Source organism: Salvia hispanica, chromosome 4 (assembly GCF_023119035.1).
Source record: "Salvia hispanica cultivar TCC Black 2014 chromosome 4, UniMelb_Shisp_WGS_1.0, whole genome shotgun sequence".
NCBI lineage: Eukaryota > Viridiplantae > Streptophyta > Magnoliopsida > Lamiales > Lamiaceae > Salvia > Salvia hispanica.
In genome coordinates this window covers 25,546,229-25,558,669 of record NC_062968.1, presented here as the reverse complement: position 1 = coordinate 25,558,669, position 12,441 = coordinate 25,546,229, and the positions used below count along the sequence as shown (strand labels likewise).

Sequence of the window (12,441 nt, the reverse complement as noted above, 5' to 3'; positions counted from 1 at the left end):
CAAATGTGTAAGTAGAATTTTGGATTTTAACTTTTTCAGCCGATATTATGGAATTAATCTTATTGGGCCGATTGTATTTTGGTATGATTGGGCCTTTGATGCAAGTTTAAGGCCCAAATATAACCAATTTTTTGGGCTAATATAATGGTTTATTTATGATTGGAAATAGTTAAATTAGAATCGATCAGAAAATTCGAATTTTCATGAAGAATGATTCTTAACTGAACCAAGTTGTTTCAAAGTCCGAATCAAAAAATATAATCTTGTCCAAATCTAGTTAGTAAGTGAATTTTTACCCGAATTAAGTGAATCTTTGATGAGATGGAAATTTAAATATCGTATTTGTATTTTAATTGATTACCTAACTCATCAATTCCTTTAATTTTGAATCAATTAACATTCAATATTCTATTTATTGAGGATAAATTATCAATAGACTATTAGTCAACTCTATTAATAAAAAAATATTTTTATCATATTTTCATAGATTTAGTTTGTCTAGATGTTATTTATTTATCTAGTAGTGGAGTATTTTTTTTTTTGTCTCAAATTAATCAAATTTTAGGTTTTCAACTCTATCTAGAATTTTAAAATTAAAGCTTAATCAAGCTATTAATATAATTTTCAATAGTCAATTGGAGTTTCATTTCATTATAATTAAATTTTCAATCTTGTATTGAATATACTCCTAGTATGTTATTACTGATTTACCACTACAAAAAAAGCGCTAATTTGTGAGCACAATAGTGCTAGCAAAAACTGTATTAAAGTGCTCGCAAACATAAGTTTTGCGAGCACCAACTCTGCTAGCTATAGCGCTTGTAGCAAATTTGTGACTAGTTTTGCGAGCAGAAGTTCATTTGCGACCACCTTTTTGCTCGCTAATGGTGGATGTCGACCAAACTATGTATGTGCTCGCAATATTCCTAGCACCTCCATTTTGCTAGCACCTCTTGTGCTCATTATCGACAGCTCTTTCTGCTACCAACATTGTGCTAGCAGAAGTGCTAGTAGAAAGAACAAAATTTTAATATTTTTTTACTAAACATCTGGATAATTCATAAAGAACAAAATTGAAATTGACAATTAATAAAGAACAAAATTCAAAACTTGCATAAAATTAATAAGATTGTTTTACACTTTCAGTTTTTACTAATTCGGTTAACCTTTTTAGTAAGATCCAACAATAGTTCTAACATCCTCTCATTTTCTTTCTCAAATTCGGCGCGTAACTCAATTTTTTTACGCGCTAAAGCAGCATCGCGCTCTGCACTTTGACTATCCAACTCCGCTTTCAACGCTGCATTTTGCATCTCCAGCTCCGCATATCGCTGCACCTGCTCCGCGCGCATCTTAATAGTGATTTGCTCTCGCATTGCTTGTAACTCTTCCGTGCTAACGCCTGAGCCCCCAGTGGACGAACTGCTAGCATCAGGGAAATAAATGCCTGTGGCCTGTCCAGCTCCGGGTTTGCTTTCTCTTCATATTCTTCACAAAAAGGTCAAGGAAATGCGATCAAAATCTGGATCTACTTCCCCTGCAGCCCGCAACTCATCGGCTCTTGCCTTAACTTGCTCCTATAAACATGTATAATAAGACTTCAAACCAATGCAGTAACTAAAAGATAACAGTAAGCAAGTAAGCATCAGAACTAAAAGAAGAAAACAGTAAGCATCGATGCCCCTTGTTTGCAGAACTAAAAGATACAGATATTAATCAATCAAGATATGGTCTACTCCAACCAATGCATGCACATGCTATATACGGTCTATTCCAACCTGTGTATAAACCTAAAACTCGATAGAAAGCAATAAATTGCTGCCAAATTCAATCTGAAATGGTGCTAAAGGATTTTATTTGCTACTCTCATAAATCAAAAGAGCCAAGAAAACAGTTTAATACATGAAATGAGAAGATGGTGAGGTTTCCAAACTACAACACCTCTTATTTCAAGAGTAATCAAGAATCAGATTTGTATAGCACACTCACATATATGCTCATCACCATCAGTTCACTCCTTCATAACAAACCCTTTTATTTCAACAGTAATGATATCAGCAAATAGTAAACTCAAATGTTAATAAAGAAAAGAATTTAGTTGGATCAAGAAATTCTAAGCTACAATTAGAAGATCAAGTAAAACATTGACCATTCTTTACTCTAATGGATTATAGTTTATACAATTACCTTAAATTCTTGCCAATAGGATTCAATGCATGAATCATCAAGAGTTGCTTGTGAGAATGCAGTTGGGTGCACTATATTTTGGAAAACATCTTTCGATATGTTCGCCACAGCTCTGGAAGGGTACAATCTGCATATCAATATATAGTTATAAACTTTATAAAAAAAAATGTATAAAATTATCTATCCACTTACAATCCATCATTCCTGAGATGAATGAATATACGGCCTTCTTGATCATATGTAGGATGGTCCTTCACTGTACCATTTCCTCCACTTCTTCATCTTCGACATGAATTTCTTCCTCATGAGCATTTTCTTCATCATCATCGAGAAGAGCCAACCTGCATCCTCGTCTTGTAAATCCTTCTCGCATTTTTCTATCCAACCTACTACCGACGATAAGAATAATAGTAAGTATTATCCAATCTGCGAGCCTATTGCTGCATGTCAAGCCTAAAAATACAATTTCCTCAGATTTCTATTCAGAGTATCATACTATAGAATATTGTAAGGAGGCAATGCTATAGGAGCAGATTGAATGAGCAAATTTTTGGTTTACAGAAACTATGCGTGCATACAGTCAAAATGTGCTCTAAATGAAACTGTTCAGTATCAACAAATTTAAAATAGAGCCGCAAAACACCTCTCTATTTCAGCATAACTACATCAGATTATAGGTAGCAGAATTAAATTATTTACCTCTGAAACTCTTAGGTAGCAGAAAACCTTGAACGAACTCTAAAGACCCACATGTGACCGAACATAGAAAGATTTAAGTGCATAAGCTATATGTTAATGCATACCATTTTAAACAATATTCTATGAACTTATCAGTAACATCATGCTAGATTAATATAAACCAAGCTATACTCACCAATAAGATGAAGCTTCAGTTAGGCCTTTCAGTCTAGGGTTAGTAGCAGCAGATCAACATAAACTATAAAAGAATAACAAGATTAATAGAATGTCAGGCAGTTTAGTTCAACCTTCATTTCACACAGCCACTAAATGAGGTTAATTAATTAGGTACTGAGAGAAAAACGATGTTATCAAATTCTGAGGTCCCCCATTTGAATTTAGTCAATTTAATAACACATACACATAGATAATGTGCATTATTGGTGCCAGATGTACCATATAAACAGAGAAACATTTCATATCTTATTCTGAAAGGATGTTATTGTCTACTTTTGAAAATAAAGCATATAAAGTAGGGCAACAGAACCATCAACAAGTAGAGCAGCCAATGTAGAATTATCTTTTTTTATTATTACAAGATGGGTGCAAAACATCAAGCTAGAGCATAAGACACTGTACGTTTCACTGTAGAGGAATATATGTTTGTTAGTAACTTAGCATGGTAATCTCATTTAGTTAACCTTTATTCAGTTCAACCTTCATTTCAATCAACATGATTAATTAGACACTGTACGTTTCACTCTAGAACATGATTTAGTCATAAATTTCATCTTTACTTAAATAGTCACGGTTTGTTTTCAAGAGGCTTTTCGAAATTCCAATCTTCTGGAAGACTAAGGACGGAACTTAATCTAATAAGACTGTACTAGAGATCAAAGTACATTGAATAACCTGAAATTAAACAACAAGAATGAATCCACTCTACTAAATATCAGTAACTAGATAGCATATACGCAATCCATCAGAAGTAAACCACTGTTGCCTATAATAAATACAAAATCATTAACACTATTTGCCTAGAATAAATACAAAATCAGGCAAATTGATTCATTAATTTGAAAGAAATATTATACCTCCAACAACTCCCTTCAATTTAGCAGCCACGGTATCTAGATACTCTGAAATCTCTTCCAAGACCTTTGCCCATACGAGCACAAGATGCAAATTCACCAGATAAAATAGCAAAAGACAGAGAAGAGGGAGATGAGGTTAGTCATTACAATGTTTCTATTGAATCCTCACTCAAGTTGCTCAACTCAAACACACATTGAATTAACTCCATATAAAAAACTTGAAGAAACACAAACATTAGAACAAAACTCTGATGATAGCCACAATGGCTTCATCAACAAACAAAGGCAGACTTTGAAGGGATACACCTGCTAAAACTAGAAACAAGTTGGCAGCTCTTTCTACAAATGCAATTACTCATAGTAAAAAAAACTACTGAGGAACATGGCACTATCAATCAACTAAACTATTTATAAAATTCCTTCTTTATTAAAAAACACACACTCACACTCACATACACATACCTATAGATCCCTTCATATTATAGTTATCATAACGAAAGGCAGCCAGAGCAATGAATTCTCCCTGCCTGAACAGCCCCCCTCTTGTGCAAAACAGTAGTAAGTACAATAATAATTTTTGACATGCAATTCAGAATAAATTTCAAGCTGCATTTTAGTTTTTTATTTATAGGCTAATGGCTTTCAAGCTAAATCGGTAGCCTAACTAAAAATATCACACAGAACTATGAATGTTTGATTAAGATATGCAAATTCAAATTCAGCAACTATTATGTATTGGTGAGGATCAGTGAATCCGTGAGAGAATCAATAACCTCTTTCAAGTTAAACAGTTGCAAATAGAAAATAAGCAAGCAAATGCCGACCAACACTTTTCCAGAAATTGTAACAATTAAAGCAGAAAAATGAGGAGAATTCCGTAAGCAAGCCGTGAAAAGGAAGAGAGGAATCACCTATTGCAGATGATCGAGCATGCAAACGAAGTCAGAGAGAGGAAAAATTGCTGGAAATTTAGTCTTCTACTGGAAAAACCACGTCGTCGTCGAGCATAGAGGAATCGCCTATTGCAGACGATCGAGCAGGGAAACGAGGTCAGTGAAATCTGCAGGAAAATCTCCTAGTAAATTGTAGAGAATCGGTGAGAATTGGGGGAGGCGGTGAGAATTGGGGGAGGAGAATCGGTGAGAATTATATCGAGAGATTTATGAGAATACAACTTCAAGGAATTTAAGTCTTTTCATTTCCAATACAATTAAAATTGTGAAATTGGACGGCAAATTGTAACTCCATACAATTATGAAACTGATTAACAAGAAATTTATGAAAGAATTTAACTCTAATCCATTTTCAATACATTGGACTTCACAATTGCATTTTCAATATATTCGACTTCACAATTGCTTTCTCCCAATACAATTATGTCTATATTTTATATTTTATAATATTATTAACATTAATTAAAGTTTGCTAGCACTTATATCTGCTCACTAATTTGCTAGCAGCTATTATTACTCACTAATTTGCGAGCACATGTATATTTTGTGAGAAATTGGTAAGAATATAATTTCGAGCACACTCACGTGCTCGCAAAACGGAAGAAATTCGACTTAGTTGTCACGTTGCGAGCACCCTTTGCTCGCAAACTTTCGAGCACTATAGGTGTGCTCGCAAAATCCCTCATTTTATTCAACCTGGCAAGATATGGGTGCAAATGCTCGTTATTCTGCTCGCAAATTTGCGAGCACCGACGTGTGCTTGCAAAATAGTGGTCACAAACTGGCGTTTTTTTTGTAGTGTACTTCAAAGTCCACAACTTATTATATAAACTATTATTCAATTTATATAGAGATATGTGTATACAAAATACAAGAATATAGCGGAAATTGCTCAACTAATTAATGCTAAAATATTTACACCTATATATCTTCTAACTAAGGCAAGATAACTAGTAATAATAATTAAATCTTTTTCCTTAACATATAGTAAAGGATGATTGCATTTATTAGAGATACATAAAAACCAACGTTATTTGTCAAATCACTAGTTTTCAAATTCTAATGATGAATTATCCATCCAAATCCATCCTTATCCTCCTCATCTTCCACTCCATTTTCTTAGGGTTCGAGATTCGACAATCCCGAGCTTGCCACCCTACGGATAGAGAGGCGCTACTCGAAATCAAGAAAAAAATCACTTCCGATCCATCGGAATTGCTTGGCTCTTGGATTCCAAGCAAAGATTGTTGCACTACATGGAAGGGAATCAAGTGCGACTCTTCAACGGGTCGAGTCATCGCTTTGACTTGTCTCGGATCTTTTTACGACGAAGCTAATGTGCTCACAAACACGACAGTGTCCGGAACATTGTCCCCGTTTCTTGGAAATCTCTCTTCCCTTCAATCTCTCACCCTGTCCGATCTGAAAAACTTAACGGGGCCCATCCCGTCCGAATTAGGAAAGCTTACTGACTTGCGCCAAATGTTTCTCGATAGAAACAGTCTCGAAGGATCAATTCCGAGCACTATTGAGAGCACGAGTCTACTAGAAGCCCTAGTTCTTAGCCATAACCATCTCGTGGGCCCCATCCCCCTCAATCTTTTCAATAAAAAGACATCACTAACATACTTGGATTTCAGCAACAACGAATTCAGCGGAAGCGTGCCAGAGTCCATAGGAAACCTATCCAATCTCAAGTACTTGTTTCTCACAAACAATCACCTCAGCGGAAGCATCCCACCGTCCATCGGAAACATAGAGCCCCTCACTTCCATCGAGCTATCCAACAACAACCTTTCCGGCCCGATCCCGGACTCTATCGGCAACCTTCGACTAGCTCAAACCCTGAATCTCGAAAACAACGATCTTAACGGCAACATCCCCACGAGCATTGGCAACATGATCAGTCTCAACAACATATACCTCGCTGGCAACTCCCTCACAGGGAATATTCCGGAGGGAATCTTGAATATTAAAAGTCTCGTCGAGTTTAATATTTCGTGGAATCAGTTGAGTGGGAAAATTCCGCAGCATAAATTCGATTTTCCGGCGTCGGGGTTTGTTGGGAATCCTGGTTTATGTGGAGCTCCACTTGCTCCATGTAAGAACTAATTATGTGTTGTGTTGGAAAGAGAATAATATAAATGATCATCTCATATTATTTGTTAATCTCACATATCTTGATCGATTATAGTAAATTGCACATTATTTTTAACCGTTAGACCATTTTATATAAATAATTCTACTAATGAAATGCTCTGGGAAAATGGCAGAAGATAGAGATTCAAACGATAAAAATGATTTTTTTTTAAATCTCATTAATCACAAACCAATTCCATTAATTACGTTATTCATTATTTTTGGTGATGTTAAAGATCAAAATAAGAGATTGTCTGGTTGGTTATTTTTTTTGGTAATGTTGAAAATTAAATACATAATTTTTATTTGAATTGTCTCGTCGAGTTTTTCAGATTAAACCTTAATCAATCAATTGAAATTAACTTAGATAATTAAAATATAATTCTCAATAGTCAATTGGAGTTTCATTTAAGAATGACCGATAATTAAAAGGATAAAAATAATAAATAAAACAACAAATTTTAGAAACTGGCCCTAAGCAGTGTATCGTGTAAATAATATAGCAGAAATTGCTCCATTAATTAATCCTAAACTATAATATTTACCCGCATAGGGGAGTGATCAATTGCTAACTCATCCCTTAATTGCTAACTACAACTAATTTAAGACCATAAGATTTTAGAAATCTTGTGGTCTACAATTTGCCACGTGTAATTTCATTTTTCATTTTTTAATATTAAAAAGATAATAACAACTATCAAATTTAGGGTTTAGAAATACAATGTCAATACAGTGTATGAAATACATCAACACGAAGACATAATAATGTCAACACAATTTCATATTGACATTTTACAAGCATAATGTTGACATATTATGTAAGGTGTATTGACATAAATCTGTTCGTCAAAAATACGAAAATTCAAAAAAAAATTCAATTTTTTTTTAAAATTTTGACGTTGGAACATATGCATGTAGTATATCGTTGGAATCCTTATAAAATTATCTTTAATTTGATATATGTTATATGAATTTAAAGTTTTGGGATTTCTTTTAAAAGTTAGTTATAACTAACTTGACATTAATACCCCTATTGATTTTTATTGGAATTGATCCTATAGTCTTATTGACGTTTTTTTGTTGATTATATTTACATTTTATGGTTGATGATCTAGGCCTTTAATTTGAATATCTAATGACTATTATTGAGTTGTAGTTAACAATTAAGCATTGAGTTAGCAATATAATACTCCCCTACCCGCATATATCTTTTAACTAAGGCAAAAGATAAGTAATAATTACTTTGAATCTTTTTCCTTATTATTGAGTATATTGTTATTTTACAGACCACAAGACACAGGTTATTATATATATTATTATTCAACTTATATATTGTAGTGTAAATAAAATAAATTTAATTGAATCAGACAAAAAAATAAAGAACAATAAAAAGAACAAAACTAAAAAATGAATAAAACATCAAAATTTAGCAAATATCGTGTATATAAAATATAAGAATTAATATAGCAAAAATTGCTCCACTGATTAATCATAAACTACAAATATTTACACGTATATATCTTCTAACTAAGGCAAGATAATTAGTAGTAATAATTAAATCTTTTCCTTAATATATAGTCAAGGATAGATACCTAAAAGCCTTATAGTTATTTTTGAAATCACTTTGTTTTCAAATTCTCAATGACAATTATCCAACCAAATACTTTCTTTTCCTCCTCATCTTCCACTCCATTTTCTTCGGGTTTGGGATTCGACAATCCCGAGCTTGCCACCATGCGGATAGAGAGGCACTCCTCGATTTCAAGAGAAGAATCACTTTCGATTGTAGTAGCTCATGTAAAAAATATAATTAAATAAATACTCTCACTCGAATTAATTGAATTGTAGTAGTATTTAGTACTAGTAAGTTGAATATGTAATGTGTCAAAATACATAAAAAATACTATGTATTCCACGAGATTCATTTAACAGTTCATGCCAAAATATATTATATGTGCTCAACCTCAAATTGATTGAATTGTATTTATTTAACATAATTAATTTTCTCAGCCAAAATCAATCATTCTAATATATTTTATTCTACTATTATATTCTCTTATCTTAACTCATCAAACATCATTTTTTTCAAAATCCTAAGCTGAAAATAAATGTGTCAAATAAATTGAGGCAGATTTATTATTAAAATTCAAACAGCTCAACGAATAATGCATTGACCAATATATATATGACCCAGAGTTCAAATACAGTTCGTTGCACAGCGTGGCGGAACTACCTAGCGAAAGCGCTTTTAAGAAATGCGACATCGGCGTTGCATCGAATTCATTAACCGGTGGCGACAACAAAGTGAAACTAACCAAGGCCGGTACACGTTATTTTGCGTGTGGTACATCCGGCCATTGCGAGCAAGGGATGAAGGTCAAGATCACCACCGTGGCGGCCGATGCCTCGCCGTCGCCACCCACCGGTGGATCTACCACTCCGGCGGCGACCACCCAGTCCACCTCTGCAGCCACCGACTCCTCGGCGTCTTTGCCTTTATTGCATTAGTCGCGATTTTCGTGTAGAAAAATGCGACTATAATTTTGTACGAGGTTGTTAATGTTATGGACTAAGGCTACGTTTTATTACTATTGTATTTTTCTTGGTGGGTCGGCATTTATTTGTAGAGTGACAAATAATTTTATTATTGATTTATTATATTTGATATAGACATTATACTTTATAGGTGTCTGTATTAAATTTGTAAGTTTTTGTTGTTGATATTGCCTAAATAGGGGAACACTCCTTATAGACTTTAAAATAAAACATTCTACCTATATTAGCCGTTAGATATAGAAATCTGTAGTTATGATTTCATCAACTGAGGTTGCATTTCAGACCATTTTTATTGCATAGAAGGGTAGATAAGTTAGTTTGTGTTATACAGCAACTCATCCGAGATTTTAGGGGTATTTCAGTACACGATCTTTCTCTCACATTCATTCATTCTCAATGTTTCAACTCTTTCTCCAATTCAGTCGGAAACCCCCCAAATTCTAAACCCTAGCAAATTCATTCATTTTCTTTCAACCGAAATCGTTTTTTTGTCCTTCCACCGACAGTCGACGTTTTTCAGAGAAAATTTGCAAATGGCTAAAAGACGGGCAATTGCGCACAACCCAGTGGCTTAGGCCGGAGAAACTTCAAATTGTAATTATTTTGTTTGTGTTTATGTGAATTCACACTGGCTGATATCGTGTTGTGAAAGTTGGAGTTTATTTATTCGTGTTATGTGATATTTTGTTCGCCTAATTCCAGCTTACTTTGGGTTCGCTTATTTGCTTGGGTATCAATTCATATAAACTCCTATTAATTGCTTCGATTCCGACTTAATATTCTGTATTCGTTGCCTAATTTGTGGTAACAATGGATATAATGTTGGACAAATTATGTGCAGTATACAATTGCCATTTATTTAGTTGAAGTTATATGTTGCATGTGCTTAATTTGCATCCTATATTGCTTCCAAATGTTGCTTAATTTATTCGAAACATTGCTTAATTGGGGCGAGAATATGCTTAAGTTGTTGGAAAGATTGCTAATGTGGGCGAGAATCTGCTTAACTTGTTTGAAATTTTGCATTAATAGTTTGCTTGTTTTGTTTAAAAAATTATTTTGTACTACACTTTGCTTCATTTGTTTGAGGATTTGCTTATATATTGTATGACAGTTTGCTTATTTTGTTGTGTTCTCTGTACTTGAAAGTATGTACTACTATTATTTTGCTTCATTTGTCATGTTATCATTTTGCTTAATTTGTTTGAAATTTTGCATGAATGGTTCGAATGTTTGCTTAATTTGTCGTCTATGCTTTTGTAACTGAGTTTTTTTTATGCAGATAATCGAAAGTTCTGCATCATAGGCAAAATATGAGTTGCCACCAAGCATCCGTTATCGGAGAGCGATAGTCGAGTCCACAACATAAATTGTCATTATGTAAATTTGATTTTTTTTTCTAGTACAAGTTTGAGTAATATATTTATGATGCAATCATACTTGTTGCATGACTATGGCATTGAATTGCAATTATACATAATATATAATGCATGCAAATACAGTAAAGCTATATAATGATGTTCTACTCATACAATTCAGAAAGCATAAAATATAACATGCTGGAACATTGTAGTACTAGTATCATTCAATTTTAAAGGTTAGGAAGATGCAATTTGATTTAAACTGCACTATTATTCATACAAGTCAGAATGTATAATGCAAGTATTTATGATGAAAGATGCAATAATTTATAAACCATGATGCAATCTTTATATATTTTATAATTGTGGTTAACATGTAATGCATTTTGGATTGCTTTTTTGGCCAAAAAGTTTGCATTATTTTACTAATGCATTTCTTACCACTTGAATCAACTGAAGTAATATAATAAAACTAGTCTTAACCCACGTGCGATGCACGACGGAATATTTTTTTGTCATATAATTTTAAATTGTTAATCGATTAATTAAAATAAGAAACAATATAATTATATACGATTTAAAATAGAAAAATAAACTACTATGTAATAAAAATTCAATAAATATATACTCCTCAATTCATTTTACACCTAAAGACATTAACTTAAACATATTTAAAATTGAATTGAGACAAACACAATTATTTGGGCAATGATAAAGAGACTACATTAAGTGTTGACATTTTTGAAAAATATGTTTAAAACAACCCTTCATATTTCTCTACTAAAAATAATAAATTGTGTAAAGATGAAGATAAATACTATGTATGTTTGAGTTAAGGATGTTACAATTCTTCTCTTTCTAAGAACTGTAAGAAATATTGGGATAAAATTCTGGAACCATATACACGCGGTACTCTAACTTTTGTAATCAAAGGAAAAAAACAACAATAAATGAAATGGAAATTACAATGAAAATTAGTCAAGAAAAACCATCTTTCCGCAAGACAAATTACATCACGGTTAGTGCTCTCGGATTGACATATTTTCCCCAGAGATGAAAACGACTTCCTCCTAACGTATATAACATCTCAAACCTGCTAGGCACCTATAAACTTGACGGGGCTCCAAAATCGAGCAAAACAATGTTCCTAAAATGTGCAATAAAATGTTGAGAGCTTGAGAGAGAATGAAGAATGTTTTGTTAGTGTGTATATTGTATTTCATCCACAATTCTATGCCTTTTATAGGTACAAAATTAGTAAATGAGAGATCATGGAATTATAACATCATAATTTTAAAATCAAGACAATATAGATTACAAAATTTGTTAAATGCTCATTATTCTATTTAAATATTTGTAACCACCAATGAGTCATTGTAGTGCTTTAAGAATTAGTCAAATGTTGATTAAAATATCTAAATAAATATTCATGAGTTACTTAAAATATTCAAATTGGTTTATAACTTATAAATA

At 32.9% G+C, this 12,441-nt stretch overlaps 1 protein-coding gene and 2 long non-coding RNA genes across 7 annotated transcripts; 2 read left to right on the top strand and 1 right to left on the bottom strand.

Moving 5' to 3' along the window:
• Window positions 1-1,108: 1,108 nt before the first annotated feature.
• On the bottom strand, window positions 1,109-5,013 carry LOC125185297. Of its 5 annotated transcripts, none has more exons than XR_007170102.1 (5): window positions 4,871-5,013; window positions 3,960-4,023; window positions 2,380-2,576; window positions 2,188-2,314; window positions 1,109-1,577 (listed from the first exon to the last, which is right to left on the bottom strand). It is a non-coding gene; the product is annotated as an uncharacterized LOC125185297 (long non-coding RNA). The 5 variants fall into 5 exon arrangements; XR_007170101.1 differs by having other exon boundaries at window positions 2,380-2,573; XR_007170104.1 differs by having other exon boundaries at window positions 2,380-2,528.
• Window positions 5,014-5,977: 964 nt separating this feature from the next.
• On the top strand, window positions 5,978-7,024 carry LOC125220774 (probable leucine-rich repeat receptor-like protein kinase At1g35710). Its single transcript, XM_048122914.1, has one exon. It carries the CDS (start codon window positions 5,978-5,980, stop codon window positions 7,022-7,024), a length of 1,047 nt encoding a protein of 348 aa, XP_047978871.1.
• Window positions 7,025-9,843: 2,819 nt separating this feature from the next.
• On the top strand, window positions 9,844-11,117 carry LOC125217946. The gene is made up of 2 exons (XR_007175844.1): window positions 9,844-10,201; window positions 10,890-11,117. It is a non-coding gene; the product is annotated as an uncharacterized LOC125217946 (long non-coding RNA).
• Window positions 11,118-12,441: the final 1,324 nt, after the last annotated feature.

Excerpts from the sequence above, each read along its gene's own strand:
- LOC125220774 (XM_048122914.1), top strand. The coding sequence starts at position 5,978 with ATGAATTATCCATCCAAATCCATCCTTATCCTCCTCATCTTCCACTCC.